The following is a 25,291-nucleotide window of genomic DNA, read 5'->3' on the forward strand; positions in this document are numbered from 1 at the left end:
TTCCTAGTAATGACTTGCCCGATTGGCACCAATTTTATATCATAGGTACATCTAATTCTAACAACCATTCAATGTGTCACCCGGGTCTTCTTTGATTTGACCTACTTTTCAAGGTCACAGAGGTCGAATGTACTGTAAATTGGCCATTTTGGGGAAATTGTAATTGCTTGGACCTACATCAAACCTAACACTACATGACACAAGACCATGCTCTTTATCCATCTTTCCTCCACATGAGGTGAGCACAATGGCCCTGGCCATTTCATTTATAGTGGGGAGGAAATATTCCCGAGATACAGAAAATGAACGGTTCATACCTAGGGTAATCAAGCCAATCCTGATAAAATGGACCCACCAAAACGGCTAAAAGGGGGGTCCTTACGGAAAAATCATCGAGGGCAGAGAAACGTAAGGGCTTTAATGAGTAACTAGGTTTGAATCAGTGCTCATACTTTGTTTCACAATGGCACAGCATCTTTGCCAGTTTTTGGAAATCAGGACTGGTTCAAGGAAGCGATACTAAATTTTGATATCTTGGTGCTTCATCATCAGACAAAAAATTGTATAGAATTTGCTAAAAAAATTATTGTGATTGGGGAATATACTTTTGTTTGTTTCAGAGCTGAGGGGTACTGGGACCCAGAGAAATGGATCAAGTCTTTTGATAACTCCAGGAGTAATTCACCCATGTTTGGTGGCGAATTGAGAAAAAGGCGCTCTGACTTGGAAAGGGATGGGTGCTCGAAGAGATCATCATCAGGTAATTGTTTTTGGCTGAATTGTCTTGACCATTCCGTGCACTGATCTAAACAAAAACAGTGCCTTGTTGCTTTACTATTAACCACTAATGCCTTCGTTGCATCCTCGCTAACCTCACGATGTCGATGGTAGCGTCATGAAGACGTAATTTCCTTGATGTTCGGATCATTAGTGTTAGTTAAAGATTTACCAATAACGCCCACCTATACATTAGTCTTATAAGCTCACCTCTTAGCAGAGGTGAGCTTATCCCATACCGTGGCGTCCGTCCGTCCGTCGTCGTCGTCGTCGTCGTCGTCGACGTCCGTCGTCTGTTAGCAGGGCACGTTTCGTAACTGTTAGAGCTATTGAGTTGAAACTTGGTACACATGTACCCTTATGTAATGACACCTTGGAGACCAAGTTTCGGTCCGATTCGTTTCATGGTTACGCCACCAGGGGGCCAAACATTAAAAGTAAAAATATATGCAATATCTCCCTTAATAGTAGTCGGGAAATTTTGAAAAAAATATGGTAGGTACTTCTAGCAAAGGTGCATCATATATCCTCCGGGTTTTTGATTTGACCTCCTTTTCAAGGTCACAGAGGTCAAAGTTTGCTGATTCACTGAACAGTAGCATGTTTCCTATGTATTTTAGCTAGAAGGTTTTAAACCAGTGTGGACATGTTTCTGGGGATTCTCTATTCCACCCCTAAAATTTCGGCCGTTCGGACATCAAATATGGCCGCCAGGCAGCCATCTTGAAAAATAAACACAGTACTATTACTCCGAAACTAATGATCGGATTGCAAACAAATTTAATCTGGATGTATATCTATGTACTCTCTACTAAATCCTTGATTTTAGCTCACCTGTCAGGTGAGCTAATACGATACCGCGGCGTCTGACGTCCGTCGTCGTCGTCCGTCGTTAACTTTTGACAAAATCGTGGCACGTTTCTTAACCGCTTGAACCAGAAAGTTCATACTTGGTGTGTGGGTACCCCTAGGCAAGACCTTCCTTTAGAATGAAAATCAGCGCAATTTGACTGCTGGTCTGCCATATAGGGGGTGCTCTTTGAAAACCTATTTTTGTCATTTTGAAGCTTATGGTTAAAGCTAGAGCGATGAAAATTTTATGGTGGGTGTATCTAATAAAGGTACATCACATATCACACGGGTTTTTGATTTGACCTTCATTTCAAGGTCACAGAGGTCGAACTCTAAAATTTCTTTGATCATGGCACGTTTTTTTGCTATTGGTCATAGACTCTCTAAATTTGATATGTAGACACCTATTGGGCATCTGTACATGTTGACACAGATTTAGGTCAGTGTGACCTACTATTCAGGTATAAGTAGGTCAAGGTTAAAAAAGCCCATTTTCTTTATTCCAGAAGATTGAAGTTTGAAATGAAGTTTTAGAGGTCGGCCTGATATAGAGGTTTCGATATTAAATAGATTAATTTCTTTTCATATCACTAGGTGGCGGTATTGTGCAAAAATGTCAGTTGGCACATTGCCAGCAGTTTTGAATTTCGCGGTTCGAGGCAATCCGTCGGGGTATCCCAGATGCGCAGTGTTGTACTGCGCCACTAGATCTGCATACTACAAGTATGGAAGACAGCCATTTTATGAATTTGAAGCGGAACGAAGAAGGAATTAAATCACCTTGAATCAATGCTAAAACTTAATCATCCGCTCTTCGGATGAGGTCATATGTGTTGATTACATTCTTGTGATTGGTTTGAGATGATTAGTTTGTCCTCATTGCCGGTTGTTTTAGAAAATTTTGACTGTGATTGGAAGGTAAAATGAGAAACTTGTCACACTGTTCTTCGGCTTGGAATGGGGATAGTCAATGCAGAGCCAGTTGGTACAAGCTGCCTTGCGAATCGGGGTGGCGCAATAATACTGTGAAAGAACAATAAAATGATGAATTGTAGCAGTGTGTGTGAGAAATTATGTGATTTCCATTGCATTTGACGATTCCAAAGTTTTGAGAGTATGGGAAAATGGCCGCTGCCGTCATTGGAGATTAGCGTCAAGCCGGAACCTTTCGTTACAATGTGGGCTTTTAAACACAAGTTAATTGTTTATAATCACCCAGATGCTACTCATTAGGTAAACCTCTACTAAAAACACTTGCTTTAATTTTTGTAAAAATGTCACGAGTGCTTAAAAAGAACCATTTTTGTGATCGTTTTTCGTCGCTGCAGAAATGTACACAGTCAGAGTCAGTCAGTGTGTCAACACAACAACGGTGTTAGTATACACATGAATCCATGATACGTAAACATTTGCCTGTTGGGTTGGAAGGAGTTCACCGTTACCGATCACTGCCCCAAGAAAGGTCATCTGAGCTGGTTGACTAAAGTAGATGATGATAATGATGAAAATGTAGCACAGCTGTCATCAGTGCTTTTATAGTTAGGCCTAAGTAGTATTGTCGGATTCATTAGTAAATGTCACTGACTGCCCTTTTAGGTCGCTGTGCAAAAACTATTGGGCCGATTTCTTCAAAGTTTGGTTTTTCTTGAATCTAATTTCGGGACCCAACACAATTTCCAGGTTAGAGATTTGCAAATTATAAAGAAAAAAATTGTCGACTTTGGAGCCCTTTGGCCATATTTGGGGAATCTAGTGGAGGGCCCGATTTTTTTTGATGGATAGTTCTAAATGAAACTTGGCAGCTTTAAAGATACACACGAAAAAAAATTAACCTGAACATTTTAGCAAAATGCATCCAGAAATAAGCAGTACAGAGGAGAAAATGTCAAAATCAATACACTACGTCAATGTAGGCCTACACACGCAATTCCACAGGTACATCCCATTCATTTGAAATTTCGGCCAATGACAGCAGGTTTTACAAAATGTAAATGCGCTGTTTATTTTCAATAGTCACTGAATAGCTAAGACACATGTAAACCCGTCTTAATTGGCCAGAAAACATCTCTCAGCTTCTCCCACAAATAACGATTCACTTATTCCAACATCAGTAACATGTGCACGCGGAAAACAATACGACTAACTCCACTTTTTCAAGACAAACCACACCATCCCACAACTATTGCATGATTAACCCCTAACAATGACAAGTTCTTCCTCATACTCTCCCTTTTTATATCGACAGGTGGGCACAATGGCCCTGGCCATTTCATTTTTGATATATTTGAAGGCCTACCAATTTAGCATTACAGTATGCAACCATGGCCTTATTGGTGTTACTGGGACGCAGATAATTGTTTGAGTATACCAGTAGTATTACCACATCAACATTTAGAATACCCTAAATGTTGTTTGTTCCACTTTTTCATGAAAGAGTGAGGTGCAAAAGAGAAAAAAGTTTTCGAATTTTGAAAATCGGTCCACAACTTGTCGAGTAATAGGGGAAACAAGTTGGCCGCCGGCCCCTCTCTTATTTTCCTAGAGTGAAATAGTGAGGGCGCAACACGTCATTCAAATTGGCCTATTTAAGGCAAAACAGCTATTTATTTCACTGTCAGACAACTTTGGCCTTGACTGACCAAAAATATTGCTGTTTACCTACCTAGCCTAAAATCTTTGGCCAAATCCAAATTTTTCATCGTCGAAGTCATTCGAGCGCTTTTGAAGCGGCCATCTTGGATTTTCAGACCATGGGAACAACTACACGCCAACTATGGTAAGTAACATCTTGAGGAGCAAATAAGGAGTATCACATTAGTTATGTCCTAATTATGAATTCAGCAAGGTAGTTGAAGGACAAAACAAGGTCATTGGTGGCCATTTTGAATCCAAGATGGCTGACAAAGGAATTTGCGACTACCACGCCATGGTATTTACAATAGGATTCCAAAGTATATGTTGTAAGTTATCAAAATAAAGGTCTTGAAGAGAACAATGCAGTAATGATCATTAATACAGGTTTATTCTTAACAGGAAAACAATATTGTCAAAAACATCATTTTAGAATAGAAGGATATGAAGTGAACAGTTGGACAGCACGGCATCTTTGGCACTATTTGTCTTCTTCTTTTTTGACACCCTTCGCATTACCAGTACCTGAAAATAGATGATGAAATAAATGTCACAGTGTTAAATACATTTATTACTGTGTACTATCTCTAAGGCCTACAAGTAGAAATAACTGAATAACTTTACTAACCGTTCCTTGAAGATCTTGTACGCACTCTCGCACTACATTGCCTGTGGCAGAGAATAGAGATGCCTGCCACTAGTTGGAACCGAAGGAAGCAGGGGTCCGCCAAAAACATAGATCTTCTGGACTTCTTCCTCGTCTTTGGAACCAGCAGGATGATGGTATTGGCCTGGAAGACTGGTTGGATGCAGGAAATCTACCTTGACTAGGTCCTCACTGATAACTTGTGTCACCAGACCTGAAAGATATGAAGATACAAATACATTACATATCGATTTCATAGGGCTCCTCTGCAAACAAGAGAAAGGGACACTGGTTGACTAGTCCAAATTTGTTTTAAAACTTCATTTTAGCATTGTAAGTTTTAGAGGCTTATAATATAGTAGGAATGTCTTACCTGGGTACCAGTCATTATCAAATGCAACAGCAACCCAATTATCTTTGTCTATAACAAGACCATCGGGAAGTGGAGGACCATCATCTTCCTCCTCGCTCTCATTATCAGTTATGTTAGCATCAACCTCTGAGATTTCCGTGACACCTTTGGCTCTATTGGTCTTCTGCTTCCTTTTTGACCCCTTCTTCTCGTCACGTTTACGTTTCTTGGCAAATTCATCCTGTGTGCTATTTTCTTTGCAGGTATTGGCTTCAAACTGACGTGCTGACTTACGAATGTTCTATTCTCCTTTGCGTGCCCTTCTGAAGAGATTTTGCCGTTCAGCAGGCAACTTTCCATCAATCTACTCCTTGAAACGACTACGATTTGACGTAAGGGGAAGCAGGCTGGTGTGGAAATGAAGCGCGGCATTACGTCTTCCAAAGTTTCTTTCGCTAGAAATGTTGTGACATGGTGCTGCTGCCATCAGGCTTTTGGCGTGATCCTCTGCTGGCTTGCTTAGTGGTCCAGTGATGAAATCAGACAACTGCTTTTCACAACAATCTTTCATACTCTCTAGGATCGCCTTGGCACATTTTGAAAAGTAGTCCATGTCTTCTGGTGGTGTCATTGCAGCCTTGAACATCTGGGAATCTCGTTTTCCAGGAAAGTCTGTGAAAATGGGGACATCATCTGGCATGAGGATTGAATCTGGTGCTTCAACCCAGGCACTGATGCGTCGGTACATTGGCTGCACTTACTGATGAAGATCGAGGTAATTGCAATGTCCAGTATGGGCCTGTCCCTTTGTGGTAAATGGCTGCTAGTACTGTGATGATTGCAATAATCCTGTTGTCTTGCAGATCCAAATAGGCAGATTTGACTTTCCTGTTGCTTGATTCGAGTTGAGTAAGGAAGTCGAGCAGATCTTGAAGATGTACCAGGACCTGGCCAGATGTTACAAATAAGCAGTTGAAACGGTTATCCTTGTAGCTGCAAATGACTGACTTTATTCGTTTTGTCCTACAGTATGCCAAGGAGGATACCGCGGTGACGTTATATCACGTGATCACATCCCATATTACTGATCGCCATGGCCAATCAGATTCAGTCTACTGACAGCACCAGCACTGAACACATCTCCACGTCTCACTGTCTGGTGCGCTCCTGTACACAAAAACACCAATAGACATGAAATATTGCAATACCTAGTATGGATTCTTTCTGTTAAAAATAAAATTTACAGAGCAGATTAACTTCCACGAATAAAAAAGACGTTTGGCGTGGCCAAAGTGCGGAAATAATGTCTCCGCTAAAATACACTACGAAATGCACTAGGCAATGCACTACGCGATACACGGTAGAGATGCAGTTGAGTTTGTTATTGTTTTGACTTAGAAGCCCGCCCATATCATGATATATTCATGTATTCATGAAGTATGAACTCCTTTCCCATACAACTCTAAGAACAGTCAATTTCTCCTTAAATCATCATCAAAACCGCGATATCCGCAGGAAGATTTCGTTCTAGTGTCTGAAAATGCATGATCTTACAGGGGCGCTAACTCGACAAATAGAGGGGATCTATGCGAGTTTTAGGTCCTACAGGTCTGAAACTTGTAAAATCTGTAAACATGCCTCCAAATCCCATTATGATAATGAAGAAATTGCCCCATATCTGGGAGACTGTTTTGAAACCATCGCTAATTTTGGAAGATCGGTGCCCGGCTACTCTGTTTTAAAAACCCTATTTTTCCCAATCAAAACAGCACTTTTCATTATTCAAATGACAACTTATTGTCTGAAGACTTATTTCATAGCAGAAAAGTACTAATAACTCTGATTTGATGCGAAAAATCTAACTTTATTTGATGACTTCATTTTCCCTTGGCCGTGGATCGAGTTTGTTTACAATATGCAGCGCCATCTTGGAAAAGCCGTGACGTCACCGCGGTATCCTCCTTGACAGTATGCCAACCATCTGTCATGTTGACCACTTTTTTCATCTTGGACTGGACCAAGAAGACTAGCTATCCATTGAACTGTTCTTTTTCCTGCAACTTCACGACTGTATGGGATCTTGCTCTCCCTCCTAACTTTGAACCGGTAGTCTCACATTCCTTCTGTAAAACATCAAGCTTCTTGACACCATAGGAGTGGAATCCAAGAACAACATGGATCATGCAGTAAAAGGCCTGGACAGTGGTATGCTCCTCGGGGTTGTCAAAGTCTGCCATCAGCTCGTCTTTCCATGCACCGATTTGTTGATTTAAAAGTTTCTCGTTTGCTGCAAGGTCTGTCATCAAATAAGTCAATTTTCTTGACAATTTCAGTAACAACAGTGTGGCTGCATTCTGCTACCTGCATAAGCTCCGATTTAGCTGTGGATGTTATATTGGCAACTGTCTCTGTAGCAACTGGGCGGAACCCAAGCAGACAAATTATTGTTGGCAGAGTAAGAGAGTTGCCTAGGATAGACCGTTTCTGTCTCGACGTGCCATCCTTGTGCAAACCAAATGCTTCCTTTATGAAATCACCATACATCTGTTTCACTAGGTACTGCCCTTCATCTGTGATGTTTAGAACTGTCTGTCGCTGGGGAATTTCTCTCTTCTTTAAGCTATGGTGAAAGATGTGAGTAGAAATATTTGTTGATGACTGGGCCTACTTTGTCAGTTGCCACCTCAAAACGGACAAGTTCCATGATACACTGGCATGTGTCATCTGTAAAGGTACAATTTGACACAAGTGTTGGCACAGTCATGGTTTTCACATCAGCACTATCATCCATCATGGCTGCCTTCTGATTCAACGACACAATCTCAGATTCTAAGTCCTTGATTTTCTGCTTGCGAGTAACATCTGATCAATCCTTAGCTTTCCCTTTCCAATAAGTGAACTTCGACCTTAACTTCAGAACAAGCATTTCAAGATCTTCTAGCCTGGTTTGCAGCAGATCAGACTTGGATTTAAGATCTCTGATTGCCTTGTTTTTTCTATTTTTACGCTCCCTCAAATTCCTAGGCTTGTAAAAACTTCCTCATTCAAGGGTTGTTTCCTGAATGATAGGTATTTCAGCCGTAATTTCTTCAGCTGGCTTAATCTATCTTGAATATCCTGGTCTAAAGTCTCATTATCCCGTTTCCGAGTAGGGCTTGTCCGAGTAGATGTCAGACAATCATCCACGCTAAACACGGTAGCATCTAGTGTGTGCTTGTCATTATCCAAACGTTTCCTCCGGAGTTCATCCCCAGTAGAATGCAATGTATCAATGACTCGAGAAATGTCATCATCACTAACGTCAGGATGAATGCCTACAACGCTACGATACCACTTCGAACAACTATACGGAAAAGGCCTATCATATCTCTGTTGCTTAAGAACTTTCCTGTGAATGTGTAGAATAAGCCCGTTAGTGGCAGCATTGACAAAGGGAACTTCATCGTTTTCCTGGTTGTCCAATGTGATCCCAGCGGCGCTTGCATATTCACCAAGATAGGAGGCCCCTCGTTTACCAGGTCGTTTTTTGCTCATCGTGGAGTGTGACTCTTGGGGTTGGACCATTTATCTCATTGATCATCCTAGAAGAAATGTAGAAAACACTTTAACTCAATTGAGAGTTTAGATCTCATGCGTTGGCCATGTCATAACTGATAGTAATACAGCAGAAAATTCAAGGTGGCATCACAACTTCACGCTTCAAAATGTTTATTTCACCACTAAACGAACTAGGTGTGCATGTTCTGTATGATTTCAAAAATGTACTTACTATGTTTATTTTCCAACCGCAGGACGCATTTTGCAAAATTTGAACCATTATTTATGTCCGGACGATCGTAGCTCGGCATTCCCTGAAGCCATTTTCATTGCGCTTGTGGCGGCATCTTGCAGATTTTTTTTTCTCTAATCGGTTAAGAAGAGCCTATGACGTATCTCATGGAATTCCGTGGTTATTTTTAGTTCCAGTTGAGCAGGGGAGCCCCGAAGACATCGGATTTTTTGTGCGACAATGAAGAATGCCACAAACGCAACGTTGACGGCGCTTTTTGAAAATTGCGTCATTTGCACGGCTCTTTGAGGAGTATCGTCTTTTAATCATGGTTAAACTATGGATTATCGTACAATTTTCTATGACATGTCTTACATCACTGGAAAGGTCTCTTTCTCAGCTTAATAAACATGGAACTCCTTATTTTTTCCCGTGGACTTCAAGATAGTGCAGGTGATTTTAGTGATAGGCATAGATGAAAAGATCGTCACTATCCAATGCATACAGTGTTGGATTGGTGACGTCGCGATAAGACTGAATGCGGGCGCAATGTGGTAATGCTAATACCAGTGCCTCTATGGTTGCTGTGATCAGTTTTGCGGTACATTGTGGACGGGATTGGGTCTATACCTTCGCTATATTTTACTCTACGCAACATTTTAAGATGGTATATTAGATAAAAAGTTTGAATTTTGGCTCACGTTAGGGGTGTCTACATATATACTAGATACTAGTGCTGTGGTGTCGTCCGTCGTCTGTATCCTTTTTTAAACTGTGGCATGTTTCTTAACCGTTAAAGCTATGAATTTAAAACTTTCCACACAGGACCCCGCTGCCTTTCAATTTCCGTCTGATCTGATCTCAACTTGGCCACTCGGGGCCAAAAGTGAAAACGAAAAAAGTGTGATATATATCTCGCTTTCGATAAAATCTTTATGGAAGGTATTCCTAGACATCACATTTCATACAGTTTTTTAGGCTCACGAGGTGAGCCTATGCGATGACGTGGCGTCCGTCGTTGGCGTATGTTGGCGTGGCATGTTTTGTTACTGCTTGAGGTCTGGACTTAAAATTTGGTACACATGTATCTTTGGGCCCTGGGGCGTTTAACACCAAATTTCGTTCCAAAATTATTCTTGGTTTGGCCACCAGGGAGCGTAATGCAAAAACACAAAACATGCAATAGGACCCTTGACTTTGGTCTGATTTTCATGAAATGTGTTTGGTAGATGCTCCTAGGAAGGATACATCCCATATCATACGGGTTTTCGATTCAACCTTCTTTTCAAGGTTACAGAGGTCAAAGTTCACTAAATCACCGCTTGGTGGCACCTTTCGTTTCTATTTGAGCTAGAAGGTTCTAAACTTGTGTGGACATGTATCTAGAGACTCTCTGTTATACCCCAAAAAAATGGCCCGCTTGGACATGAAATATGGCATCTTGACAATTTAACAAAGTCCTATCACTCTGAAACTTATGATTTGAATGCAACCATATTTTATGTGATTGTATATCTATGTACTCTCTACAACATCCCAGATTACCAATATGGCCGCCAGGGGGCCATCTAGGAAAATAAACAAAATCCTATTATTAGTATTACTCTGAAACTAATGATCAGATTGCAACCAAATTTCAGGGGATTATGTTTCTGTGTACTCTCTACAATATCCCAAGTTTTCAGTCAAATCCGTGTACCAATTTGGTTGCCAGGCAGCCATCTTGAAAAATTAAACAAAGTCCTTTTACTCCGAAACTAATGATTGAATTGCAACCAAATTTTATGTGGTTATGTATCTATGTACTCTCAACAATATCTGTATCTGTATCTGTATCAGTCTAATCTAATGACAAATATGGCCGCTAGGCGGCCATACTTTAAACAAAGTCCTATTACTCCTTAACTGTTGGAACAGATGTCTACCAATTTCCATGTGACATGTACAGTCTATCATAACCCTTAATCTAATAAACAATATGGCCACCAGGTGGCCATCTTGAAAATTTGATTAAAATCTGATTATGCCTGAACTAATGATTGGATTTCACCCAATTTTCATGTGACAATATATCCATTTTACTCTCTACGATTATTCCTGAAATTCTGTCAACTTTATAACCGAAATGCTATTCTTCGATGGTACCAGTGTCCGTCGTCCGTCGTCTTTCCCAGGGTGATGTTTTGTATGGAAGTGCCAGGTGAAGAAATTAGCCAGCTCGTTTGTATAAGGACCTATTGGCACTAATGTAGCACCATCATTTGCATAATTTATGCTAATTAGCCACCCCAAGTATGGAAATATTGCGGTGAAAATACCATATTTGAATTGTCTCAAAAAGTTTGTGCCGCATGCAAAATTTCATCCCCATAATAACCAAAAATAGAGTAACTACCACCTTAAATGTGGATTATTAGTCTCCGCCATCGGCTGAGACTTTTGTATTAGGGTATTATTCTCCTCAAGAAATTATTCCAGCAAACTCTCGTCCCCAGGTGAAAGCTTCATATGTACATGAACACGGCAATGCATTGCAAAACAAAGATAAAACGAGGGTGTCCATGAACTAAGAAGTCAATCTGGGTAACAGCCGGGAAAGTGCTATGGGCATGAATAGCGCAATACATGTAAATTTTTAACCAATAAACCTCGCCATACCGGCACGATGACTGGTGCCCCGCGTTATGTGTATTACATATTGGCTGCACATGGAGGAACGTAACGGATAAAGACCAGGGACTAGTCTACACCATCGAAGCATTTTTCTATAAAACCCAAGGTGTATAAAACCTAATATTTGGAGTTTATGGGCTATGAAATAAGAAAAAACGGCAGTGAATTAAAGCAGCTAAGTTTCAAGAATGTGTTCTTCCCTTCTGGACTCTTTATGTTGCCTTGATCAGTCGTATTTCGCACATAAACCATCGCTTCGCTGAAGTGAAAGTGCGATGTTTTTGTTTTGTTTTTGTCAACATGCATGGCTCTGTACATATGAGGCGGAGACTCCAGAGTCTGCAAAGACTCAACTGACAATTCTAGTTTTCTGTCAAAATTGCCAGATTTTGGTGCCATAGGCTTGGTCAGAGAGAATGCTAATTCCCTTTTGTTTACACCACGGCTTTTCTCCAAAACTGTCGTTTTAGTCCTTCTTTAAAAGTTTATGGAGAAGGAACCACTGGACCGATATTGATCAAATTTGTTTTATTTTTCTCCTCATTACCTAGACTTTCAATATATTTTTCTTCTGATCTAATTTGTGCAATTAGCCACAACAAACCATACATATTTTTAAAGGGAATAATGTTTTCTCTTTGTTCATCGTGCATTAAAAAGCATGTTATTCACCTGCCTTGAGTAAAGTCCCTTTTTCTGGTTACCTATGTTAACGAATATTATGTAATAGTCCCTTTATGCAAAATCCCTGAAACACTTCCCCATCATTATCCAGTGTGTACACCCACTGGCAGTGTAACTACAACTAACTTTGTGGTTCACTGTTTGTAGCAACCAGGTCACACACAGTTAACCTTGGGGGTCGCCTGATTTGGGTTTTAACAACTTTCTCTCACATTCTCACGTGCCTCAGCTTGCTCTCGATCCTTAGTGTTGCTTCTGTCTCTAGCTGTTTCACTTTCATGTTTGCAATACTTATTGTGTGGCACGTTTTTGGGATGCCCCCTAAAAACCAAGCCTGAAGAAATCAACATATGACCACAATACAAACGCTTTCTAAAGGAAAAGCAGTCAAGAACTTTCTTGCTTGGCACTCCATAGAATGCCGAAGCAGATCAGGATCACCGGCACAGCCCGAACACGAAAAAACAGCCTTTAAAATGTTACCATATGAGACTACTACAACGATGTTATGTGTAGCAGTTGGGAAATCCCTAACCACTATCGGTCAACTATTGGTAACACACATTCCAATCATGACACTGTCAATCCTTTCATGATCAATCTAACTGATGTAAAACCAATACAATGATCATGGTCGCCATCGTCTTGCCGGCCACACAATCAACTCATCAAGTCGGGAGAAACCCTGAACTGCACAACGCAAAAAATAAATCACTTTTTATGGTTTCGAATGACCATTATGTATAAACGAAGAACTTCAATAGCTCCAAATTACAAAATTACAAACTTTTATATGCAATATGGGCAGCTTTATAAACTTTCACACAGCTCAAAAATGCCGAGGCCATTTGCACCGTCGCTCTCTTCTTCGATTCTATCTGTCACCTCTAGACGGCGCTAAGAAAGCAAGTCACTGGATCATACAGTGTGTTCCTAAAAAACGATGCTTCACAAATTTGGGGGCTTGCCCTAACATCTACATGTACCAAATCATGCTGTTGCTTGACCATTGCCATCGTATGTTCCTGAAGGATTTCCAAATCCTCAGTGGTCGCAGTGCCAATTAGGCCTTTTGAAATTTGCCCAAGTCAGGGTAGCAGCGCTCTTTTGGTCAGAAGCTGTAGGAGAATTTGAGATGTGTTGACTGATTTTCCGTGCCATTCACATACTTGAACAGTGACCTTTGAATACTTGCCAAATGCGCCCTCAAGGTTTGTTTGTGCGTACATTTCAGTAAATCGTTCATATTGATATAACCATTGCAAGTTGTTGATGTCACTGGGATATCATCCTGCTGAGGAATTGTCACCTGGAAGGTGTGATACCAGTGTTGTTGGGCGTTATTGATCTGTCCTGCTTTTACAAAGACCAGACCATATTTACCCTCTTTATAACTTGCGGTTCTATTTGTCCAAGACAACCGGTTGGGCATAATGTAAACCATATCAGCATGACTGGTAATCGGACCGGACCTGAAATTGATAGGCGTGTCTTAATTTGGAGAAGATAAACATCAGTATTTGAGAAAAGTCGTAAAGCAATGAACCTCTGACCAGAGTTATAAAGAATTCTCGTAAAATTCAGTTGGCTGTTGACTGCTGCCCTCTCCCAGATTCACTCACTCACCCACTCACACTCCCCACACATTCCCTCGTGCACCCATTCATAAAACAATCGGCCAATTGATATCCACTCTGATACCTCAAACCTCATATGATACAAAACTCCAATATCAACCATGGACTGTTGTGGTTTAGTACAGATTTTTAACTAGGTTTTCGAAGAAATACCTGGTTATTGAATTACCGAAAGTGCCGGGCGGTCGGGCGGTTGGGCGGTCGGGCGGTCGCTGTTCTCTTGTGACACTGATTACTTTAAAATGACTGGAGATTTTCTGTTGAATCTTTTTTGTATACTGCTGGTAAGTAGACGTTGGTTCCTTTCGAAATCCAACTCGATTTGATTCATGGTTTAGCCACCAGAGGGCGCTTTGTGAAAAAACAAAATCTACCATAAGTCCCTTTGTAAGGGTGGGTTTCTCACCAGATTTTTATGGTAGGCTTTACGGGTGATGGCACACGATATATCACACAATTTTTTTATTTCATCAATTTTTTAGTCTTATAGGTGGCGTGTTATGAAAAACTCGTATTGATTCTCGTCACACTGATTACTTTGAAACGACTGGAGATTTTCTTTTGATTTTCCCTTTTAGCCATTGACACCCTTTAGAACTCCTGAACAGACCAAGTGTGGGTTCCGCAGGATGAGCGGTTTGGCCACTAGGTGGCACAGAGCGAAATTTTCCAAAAACTGTTCCAGAAGCTGATTTCTCCCAATTCTTTAAGTTGGGGATCATGAAACAAATCTGATCATAGAGAGCAAAGCTTTCTCTTTCATTATCAATAAGCGTAGTTCATGAATTTTGCACCAGGTGGTGTTACTAGCGCAATTTAGTGAGCACCCCATCGGGGGTCATTTTAAATTTTGCGCGAGTTATCCCACGTGCAGTCCCACGTGAAGCCAACGTCACGTCTCGGAGTCTGCGCAGTTCAGAAGCAAGGAGACAGTGCCGGAGAACGCTTCATGTCTAGCTATTATACGCAGATACAAGAGGTAAGTTCTCATCGAATTCACAACTTCATGGGCGATTTTGGCTGCCTGTGTTATTGCAGGTATTGATGAAACATTAGGGAAAGCTTGGATTGTTCAATTGATTGAGATTGATTTGAGAAATAGTTTGTCGACGATCGTTGAAAGATGATCCAAAATGCAGCTTGGTCTAACGACGTACGGTAACTCAACTGCGTAGTTGCATTCCGGCTTTTTAGGTGGTCAAAACTTGGGTCCTGAGACTTGTGGAGATCTGCAATTTAAAATCTAGGGGATGGGGGGAGGTGGGGGCGAGATGGGTCTTAAGTTCATGTCTTCTCAGTTCCTAGAAGTGTCAGATTTCATAGAAATCGCGGCTTAAATTGACGCCGCCGATCCAGAGTTGTAGAACGCTTTTCACGGGTCTCGATGAATAATTTATGCGTCATACTTCTTTAAACCAATGAAATAAAAGCCCGCGTAAAAATGTTGTCAATGGGATTCCTTATTTGGTCACGCTACTCATTTATGTAGGAAGACAGTTGCCGGCTTGAACCGAGATCGTATGGTAGGCCTACCCGTTCTTTGTTTTTACTGTTCCGTTAGCACCTATTTTCACGCGAATAAAAGTAAGATATGGATTAAATCTGGACATCATATAAAGGCCATACCAATGACTTTTTTCAATGTTTCTTGTCACAGTCAGTTACAAGGCCATACCAATGATATTTTTGGCTCACCGTAGGGCAGTCTATACGATACTGCAGTGTCCGTCGTCCGTCGTCGTCGTCGTCGTCCGTCGTATCCTAGTTCAAAAACATTGGCACGTTTTTTAACCGCTAGGCCTATGAACTTAAAACTTTGTACACATGACCCCCTAGGTCAGATGACCCGTGACACTAAATTTCTGTCCGATCTGATTCTCTACTTGGCCACCAGGGGGCCAAATGTGGATATCTAAAAAGTGTGATATCTCGCTTATTAGTGACTTGTTTTCGATAAAACTTTTGTGGTAGGTACTCATAGCAAGGATACATCATATATCTTACGGGTTTTTAATTTGATCTACTTTTCAAGGTCGCAGAGGTCAAATGGCGTGAATTGGCCGTTTGAGTGTAACTATGGCACGTTTCTCAACCACCAAAGCTATGAGCTTGAAACTTGGTACATATAACCCCCTATATCAGATAACCTCTGGTGCTGAATTTCAGCCTGATCTGATTCTTGACTTTGCCACCAGGGGGCCAAAACAGAAAAAGTAAGAAATGCAATAGCCTGCTTATTAGCAAATTGTTTTTGATGAAATTTTTATGGCAGGGACCCCTAGCAAGGTTACCTCAGATGTTGCACGATTTTTCGGATGTGACCAATTTTTTAAGGTCGCAGAGGTCAAATGGCGTAAATTTGCCGTTTGAGTGTAACTATGGCACGTTTCTCAACCGCAACAGTTATGAACTTGAAACTTTGAACAAATGACCCCCTAGGTCAGTTGACCTTTTACACTGAATTTTGGTTCGGTCTGATTATTGACTTGGCCACCAGGGGGCACAAACTCAAAACTCAAAAAGTGTGATTTCTCGCTTATTACTGATTTGTTTTTGATAAAAGTTTCATGGTAGGTACTCCCAGCAAGGATACATCACATATCTTACGGGTTTTTGATTTGACCCACCTTTCAAGTTCACAGAGGTCAAAGTTGAAAACTTTACCGTTCTTGGTACGTTTTGTCGTTGTTCAATGTAAAGAGTTTTAATTTTGTGTAATGATGCATCTAAGAAGCCACTATTTGTATGCCAAGTTTCAGCCAGATCGGAATTCAAATATGGCCGAAATTGCATGTTTTGTGGGTTTTTCCTCGTATTGTGGCAATCCAAAGGTCGTGAGTTCTAACCCCGGTCAAGGACAGCCAAAAATATTTTTATTTTTCATCTTTTCCTTTTTTCTTCTCTGAGTTCTATCTTACATTTTCTTCATTTTTTGATTTATTTGGTGCCATAGATTTAATTAGGCGGCCATCTTGGAAATCGTTTTTTGCCGATTGCTGTAGTGTAACGAGTGATGAAATTGTTATGGTCAGGTGGATGTGTCTACATCACATATCACCCTGGTTTGTTATTTGACCTACCTGTCAGGGTCACTGAGGTCAAAGTTAAAAATATATTCACCATTGTCATGGAGTGGCACGTTTCTTCACTATCATTTTCACCTAGACTCTACAAGCTTGGAACCACAAGTCTCGGATTCACCACTTGGCCAGGGCCGGCTCTGAACTGGTCACAGATGCATGTATAAATTATGAGAGGCCTACATACTGTAGCACTTTCTGTAACTGTCTACTAAAAATACTTACGGTGAGCACAATGGCCCCTGGCCGTTTCATTTATTATTTCTTGTCCCAGTCATGTTAGAATCCATGGCCCTTGGGCACAGCAATAGATATTGGTGTTTTAATCTTACCATTGCACATAAGGCCATACCAATGAATGTGTTTTATTGTTTCTTGTCCCAGTCAGTTAGAATCCATTAGTCCTTTGGTCACATCAATGGATATTGGTTTCTTGTCCCTACCATAGCAGATAAGGCCATACCAATGATATTTTTTATTGTTTCTTGTCCCAGTCATGTTAGAATCCATGGCCCTTGGGCACAGCAATAGATATTGGTACACTTTAACTCCTTTCTTTAGATGTATAATCATGCCAAAACTGAAGAAAACATCAAATACTATGAAAGCACACCGTCATGCCATTTATATAGCTGAAAAGAGACAGGTCAGTTCATTCATTTCAAATCATAACTATGACATGACTCATCCTTACAATATTTCATTCTCAACTTCATCTTTAAACACAAAAATGAGATGATGATATAGATGACAGCTTAAAGTCCTTTTTTTCCAACCATCCACTTCCTCAACTCCTCTTCCACCAATAGCACTGTCAACCATTTTTAGCTCACCTCTTAGCAGAGGTGAGCTTATCCCATACCGTGGCGTCCGTCGTCCGTCGTCGTCGTCGTCGTCGTCCGTCGTCCGTTACCAGGGCACGTTTCGTAACTGTTAGAGCTATTAAGTTGAAACTTGGTACACATGTACCCTTATGTAATGACACCTTGGAGACCAAGTTTCGGTTCGATTCGTTTCATGGTTTGGCCACCAGGGGGCCAAACGTTAAAAGTGAAAATATGCAATATCTCCCTTAATAGTAGTCGGGAAATTTTGAAAAAAATATGGTAGGTACTTCTAGCAAAGGTGCATCATATATCCTCCGGGTTTTTGATTTGACCTCCTTTTCAAGGTCACAGAGGTCAAATGGTGTAAATTGGCCGTTAGGATGTAACGATGGCACGTTTCTAAACTGCAATGACTATTGATACCAAATTTGGTACACATTTACCCCTTAGTCAGGTGATCTCAGGGACTGAAGTTTGGTCCAATATGATTCACCACTTGACCACCAGGGGGCAAAATCCAAAAACCTTAAAAATGTGATTATTCCTTAACTTCTTGCCCGATTGCCACCAATTTGATATCATGGGTACATCTAACCACCATACAGTATATGTCACACAGGTTTTTAATTTGACCTTCTTGTCAAGGTCACAGAGGTCAAATGGCGTAAATTCGCCGTCAGGCCGTAACTATGGCACGTTTCTTAACTGCAATGACTATTGATCACAAATTAAGTACACATGTACCCCTTGGTCAGGTGATCTCAGGTACCGTAGTTTGGTGCGATCTGATTTGCCGTTTGGCCTCCAGGGAGGGGGCCAATTCCTAAATTCTTCAAAATGCCATTATTCCTAGTAATGACTTGCCCGATTGGCACCAATTTTATATCATAGGTACATCTAATTCTAACAACCATTCAATGTGTCACCCGGGTCTTCTTTGATTTGACCTACTTTTCATGTCACAGAAGTCGAATGTACTGTAAATTGGCCATTTTGGGGAAATTGTAATTGCTTGGACCTACATCAAACCTAACACTACATGACACAATACAATGCTCTTTAGCCATCTTTCCTCCACATGAGGTGAGCACAATGGCCCTGGCCATTTCATTTCCAAGACAATTCACTATCATCCCTGACCTCGCACACACCTTCATCAAATCCATTGTACAATTTCTTTTTTCTTTCCAGAACTACAAGAAAATTGAATATTTTGTAGGCAACACTGATATCACTGATGATGTCATCATGGCAGCCATGAACCTTATGCATCTTTATGCAAATCGCCTCAAATACGAAGGACATATCGGTTACTATTCTCCAGCAGAGTTGCACTTTCTATCTCAAGGTGAAGATTCAAACAAACGTCCACCACCAATACCAGCAGACAAGGACTCAATATTAATCCATCCTCTAAAAAACCATTGGAGTACATCATACTATCATTCTACGTCTAAAAGAATTTACATCTACGATGTCCTCGGAACATTTGCAACAAACATTCCTCCAGTTATGCCTTGTCTACAACCAGATAAACAATGATAATGTGGAATATGTTGATGTGACGCAACAATCAAGTGACCCTATTTGTGGCATCATGGCCATAGCCTTTGCATTCTCATGTCTACTTGGATTGAACCCGAAAAAAATAACTTATGATATTGGAAATACTAACAGTCGTTCATTCACGGGATGCCACCTCCTGAAACTTCTGTGCTGTGATGACCTAGTGTAGCGAAGGTTCCCTATGGATTTTGGGCTTATCATTGCCACAAATTGTTTTTTTGACATTCCGCTCCACAACTCCGAACTGGTTGAATCACACTCACGAATCTTATGTGGTGTGATGACCTAGTGTAGGGGAGATTCTATATGGCTGCCAGGTCGCCATCTTTGTTATTTCGCATTCTGCCCCATAACTCCAGAACTGAGTGAGTGAAACACCTGAAACTTCTGTGTTGTGATCGCCTAGTGTAGGGGAGTTTTCCTATAGATGTATGACCTGACACCATATCCAATATGGCTGCCAGGCTGCCATCTTTCCTTCAAAACCAGTTAAGTGACGGGCCTGTGGACTCTGGTACCCACGGAGTGGGGGCATACATTACGATTCACTTCGATCACGTTATATCTCGTTTTTCCATGGACTTGTTCCTATTTCTCAGTGGAAATCAGTACAGCAAAGAGATGATAGGCAGTTGAAATACATGTACATGTAATTAGCTAAAGTAGTTACAGGCAGTATAAATTCAGTTGCTGGTGTCAAAGAGTGTAAAGCTTGTGTGTATTAATCCATGGGGCCACAATAAACTGTGATGTGCGGGATTAATTGTTAACGTGTCGAAAAAGTTTTCATAATTCCGATTCATATTCCAATTTTCTTTGGGTTGGACTTTGTCGGTTGACTACAAAACACAAGAAAAGCCATGGTCAACGAACAGTTTGAAATAAAAGATAGAGGAAAAAGCCCATTAAAAATGTATTGGCGAAATAAGCAAAATATTGTGACTCACCAATTTTGGCCCCCTTATGCCCATGTGACCAAGTGTCTAATTCTAGACAATTGATGTTGGTGCTGTTTTTTTCAAGTTTTATGGGTATAATTCACTTTTCCAGATCCAAGGGAACGCCTGAAGGAAGAGAGGGATGGCATTGTTTTGAGTCCTCAGAGAAAGAGTTTCATGACTGGATGTCATGTCAGCCAAGCACAACAGCAGAAAAGAGCAGGCAGCCCTACTGAGCATAGAGACCAAACTGACAGGTTAGGAACTACATCTTATGTGGTGGAGGCAATATTGAAGGCCAAAACTGTTTCGAAATTTACTATCGAAATTGCCATCAAAACAAAGATTTATAGGAAATTGTAAAAGATGTAATGAAAGCTTTTAATCCATTAGTTGGCGATGAAGTATACATGCCATGCAGAGTACTTGTGTTTTGATTGCACTTGTCAGAAAATCACTCACAAACTGAAGAGGATATTGTTCAGAATCCGTAGCGGTCGGTCATTGAGACAAGTCGTTCGAACCTCACCTCTAGGTTGATTCAGCTTTTAGCAGTGCAACCCACTGCATGTGAATTCTGATGCTGATTGCCAATGAGACGTGATGCCATAGCTGCCAACAACTATGGATTGTGTGTAATGTTTTACAGTTTGGACTCCCTGAAAAGGATTAAACAGTCATGCTTACTAAAACTACGAAAAAATCAAAACTGTGAAGAAAGTATACTGCTGGGCGGGACTAAACTATGCTTAGTAATTACCAAGGTGCATGAAGATTTGTACTTTACATATGTCCTGTATTTTTCATGGCTTTTTGTGCGCCTGAATATCTCAAAAATGGTGGCAGTACTTCTTAGCTCACCTCCAGAGATGTGATCCAATGGTTCTCCTGGATTTATCAAGAGAGATTTCGACCCATTTCTAATGGATCTTCTCTGAGTTCAATTTCACTCATTTTTTCTGTTCAGCTTTGGAAACATTTGCGATAAAGAGTCCCAAATTGCGTAGTCCATTGGGATTAAGACCAGGGGTTTTCGGTGGCTACTCATCTTTTTTAATGAAGTGTGTGGTTACCTGTTCCAGATGTGCCGTGGTAGCATGACTTGTGTGGCTTTTATAGGGGAGTCTCTACAAGACCGCAGTGTTCGTCATCCGTCGTCATCCATTGTCTGTATCCTGTTTCAAAAACAGTGGCACGTTTCTTAACTGATAGGACTATAGTATTAGCATGGGAGCTGAGCGTCTTTTATTTTACATGCAAGCTACAAATAATTTGAATGTGTTGAGGAATAGAGTACTCATCGTTGTTAATAAAGTGTGTGGTTACCTTTTTGGCTCACCGTAGGGGAGTCTATACAATACCGCAGTGTCCGTCGTCCGTCGTCGTCTGTCGTCGTCGTCGTCCGTCGTCCGTCGTCGTCCTATCCTGTTTCAAAAACAGTGGCACGTTTCTTAACCGCTAAGCCTATGAACTTGTAACTTTGTACCCAGGACTCCCTTGGACAAATGACCTGTGACACTAAATTTCGGTCCGATCTGATTCTTAATTTGGCCACCAGGGGGCCGAATGTAGATATCTAAAAAGTGTGATATCTCGCTTATTAATGACTTGTTTGGAATGAAATTTTTGTGGTAGGTACTCATAGCAAGGATACATCATATATCATACGGGTTTTTAATTTGACGTACTTTTCAAGGTCACAGAGGTCAAATGGCGTAAATTGGCTGTTTCAGTGTAACTATGACACGTTTTTCAACCTCCACAGCTATGAACTTGAAACTTAGTACATATAATCCCCTATACCAGATAACCTCTGGTGCTGAATTTTGGTCAGATCTGATTCTCAACTTGGCCACCAGGGGGCCGAATGTGGATACCTAAAAAGTGTGATAATTCGCTTATCAATAACTTGTTTTCAATAAAACTTTCGTGGTGGGTACTCATAGCAAGGATACATCATATATCGTACGAATAAATATCGTATGAACTTGAAAGTTGGTACATGTAACCCCCTACATCAGATAATCTCTGACACCGAATTTTGGCCTGATCTGATTCTTGATTTGGCCACCAGGGGGTCAAAACTGAAAAAGTAGGACGTGCAATATCTCGCTTATTAATGACTTTTTTTCGATGAATTTTTTATTGCAGGGACTCTTAGCAATCACACGATATTGATCTTGTTGATGTCATAGACAATTATTGGTTGGATCATAAACTCATATATACTGCCCTGTCTTATTACTTGACATCAATACACATCTAAAAAAAGTCTTAATGCCTGATTGTGTTCACCATATTCACCTCTAAACTAAGCATGATCCTGCCTACTAAAAGATGTATATGGTGAGCACAATGGCCCCTGGCCGTTTTATCCAGATGTACCATGGTGGCATGACTTGTGTGACTTGAAGCGCCAACTTGTTGGCTCACCATAGGGGAGTCTCTATAATACCGCAGTGTCCGTCATCGGTTGTCGTCCATCGTCTGTATCCTGTTTCAAAAACAGTGGCAAGTTTCTTAACTGATAGGACTATTAGTCCGGGAGTTGAGCGACTTTTATTTTGCATGCAAGCTACAAATTATTTGAATGTGTTTAGGGATAGAGTTCTCATCTTTGTCAATAAAGTGTGTGGTGACCTTTTCCAGATGTGCCGCGGTGGCATGACTTGTGTGACTTGAAGCACCAACCTTTTGGCTCACCATGTGTCGAGGGATTGAGTATGGCTACCTGACCATAGAAACCCAATTCTTAAGTTTTTCCAGTGGTGGGGGTTGGAGATGGAGGGGTTCGAATTTTCATCATTGGACCATAAATGGAAGCTCTGTACAGGAGCACAAGCATCAATCTTCACGTAAATCTTGAATGGTTGGATTTAGACCCTATAAACGTATTACCAATTGATGAAAACATGGTGCCTCTGAGTTAGATCAGCATGTTTGAAAAAGCCTCCTTGGCACACCTCGTGAGCCTATTCAATGTCATGGTGTCCGTTGTCGTCCTTGTTGTCGTCCACTGGCGGCGTATGTTAGTGCGTCACGTTTCGTAACTGCTTGAGGTATGGATTTAAAACTAGGTACACATGTACCCTTGGGCCCTGGGGCGATTCACACCAATTTTCGTTCCAAGATTATTCTTGGTTTGGCCACCAGGGCCATAATGTGAAAACATAAAACATGCAATAGGACCCACAATTTTGATCGGATTTTCATGTAATTTTTTTGGTAGGATACATTATATGTCATACAGGTTTTCGATTTGACCTACTTCTGAAGGTCACAGAGGTCAAAGTTCGCTAAATCAACGATAGGTAGCATGTTTTGTTTCTATTTGAGCTAGAAGGTTCTAAACAAGTGTGGACATGTATCTAGGGACCCTCTATTCTACCCAAAGAATTTGACCCGCTCGAACATCATATCTCGAAGAAATACGCGTCTCAGCCCCGAGATTTCAAATGAATCCAATCTTCCAACTTTTGAAAAAGATTGGATGTCAAGATGTATACAAAAATTTAATTATTACTGATTTGCGCCTAACGTTGGCGCTAGGGGTAACCGAATGATTGTGTAATTTGAAATTGAATTCCTGATGACATTACTTCCTGCATGCCTGTCAGCCGTGTTCACACGCCCCCCTGAAAAGCCTTGAAAAAAAGTTGCTCTGCGAATACCCTCAGATTCTATGTTGTTCCTAAAGAAACCCTTGAATATCCTTAAATATTAAGAAACACGATTTTCAAAATAATCTCTTTGGATTTTCCCATTCTACGGTAAAAAATGCCTGACTTTATCTATTTTTATCATTTTGGAAAGTCGCTTGCATGAAATCAGGGAGTGTTGACCCCGTAGCCGTAGTGAGCCATGCTTAAGGCAGATTAAAATTCAATACATAACGATCCACATAAACTTAATTCTGGTCATGTGCAGAGATTGCCCCATAGTAGTTTGGCCTTTATTGGAGATCCTTGCTTCCAATATTGTCCAATCCTTGACCAGCAAGTTGCTGTCTACTTGCACACCATGTGCCTCTTTGCATATATTGGGGATTCCCCGAATGGTAATTTCATCTGGAAAAAGTAAGTACATGGAATGCATGGGCATCATTCCATTTGTCCCATTTGCAAGCATTGTCATTTTTATCATTGGCCTATTTGGCCAATATGTTAAAAGGGAGAGGGGAAAGTATGAAAACCTCTCTGGCCAACTGAAATCCCCATTTCATACACATTTATTTCGTAATCCATCTGATCACACGAGCTAGAACTTTGCCAAAGCATGCGGCTGACAATTCTTTTCCGACTTCAAGATATTATCTACCTAGAGATCATTTTGATATACAGCTCATATTTCTAAAATCGGCAGCTTATTTTACATCATTTTTATTTATTTGTTTCCCAGACAGAAGACTCTTTCAAATGAAATACAGTAGTAGAATTAATTCCTTCTCACTAAGGAGATATTTACTGAGACATCAGGAATATTTGGTAACATTTCCAGACTGCATGGTCAATCCATCGGCGGGCAGAAAATGCATGCTGCATACCGTCTGCTGACTGGGGGTTTTCTCATGAGTCAATAGAATCTAAGGTCTGGAATTAGGGGACCATATCAGCAGTTGCTTTCAGCCAACTTCTGTATTAAAATTAAGATCTGGAATTATGGGACCATCTGAACAGTTGCCATGTGATTTTCACACTAAAAAATAAGAGGCCATTTCAGGTATATGCCAAACGGTAGAACAAAGATTATCTAGGCCGTTGTGCAAACAGGCTTTGCGATACACCACGAGTTGGGGTGTAGGCCTAAATTCCTTTAACTGTGAACCAAGTGCATCCACTGGCACGCTACATGTATGTGTG

General features: G+C 40.8%; 1 protein-coding gene across 2 annotated transcripts in view; it reads left to right on the forward strand.

The window, feature by feature from the left end:
• The window catches only part of LOC135482658 (eukaryotic translation initiation factor 4E transporter-like), a 270,349-nt gene that overhangs the window by 33,064 nt on the left and 211,994 nt on the right, over positions 1–25,291 (forward strand). For both annotated transcript variants that reach the window (XM_064762908.1, XM_064762909.1), the window contains exons 4-5: positions 621–760; positions 20,545–20,689. In XM_064762908.1, coding sequence (XP_064618978.1) covers positions 621–760; positions 20,545–20,689 — 285 coding nt within the window. The remainder of the gene's footprint in view (positions 1–620; positions 761–20,544; positions 20,690–25,291) is intronic.

This window comes from Lineus longissimus, chromosome 2 (assembly GCF_910592395.1).
Source record: "Lineus longissimus chromosome 2, tnLinLong1.2, whole genome shotgun sequence".
NCBI classification, from domain to species: domain Eukaryota; kingdom Metazoa; phylum Nemertea; class Pilidiophora; order Heteronemertea; family Lineidae; genus Lineus; species Lineus longissimus.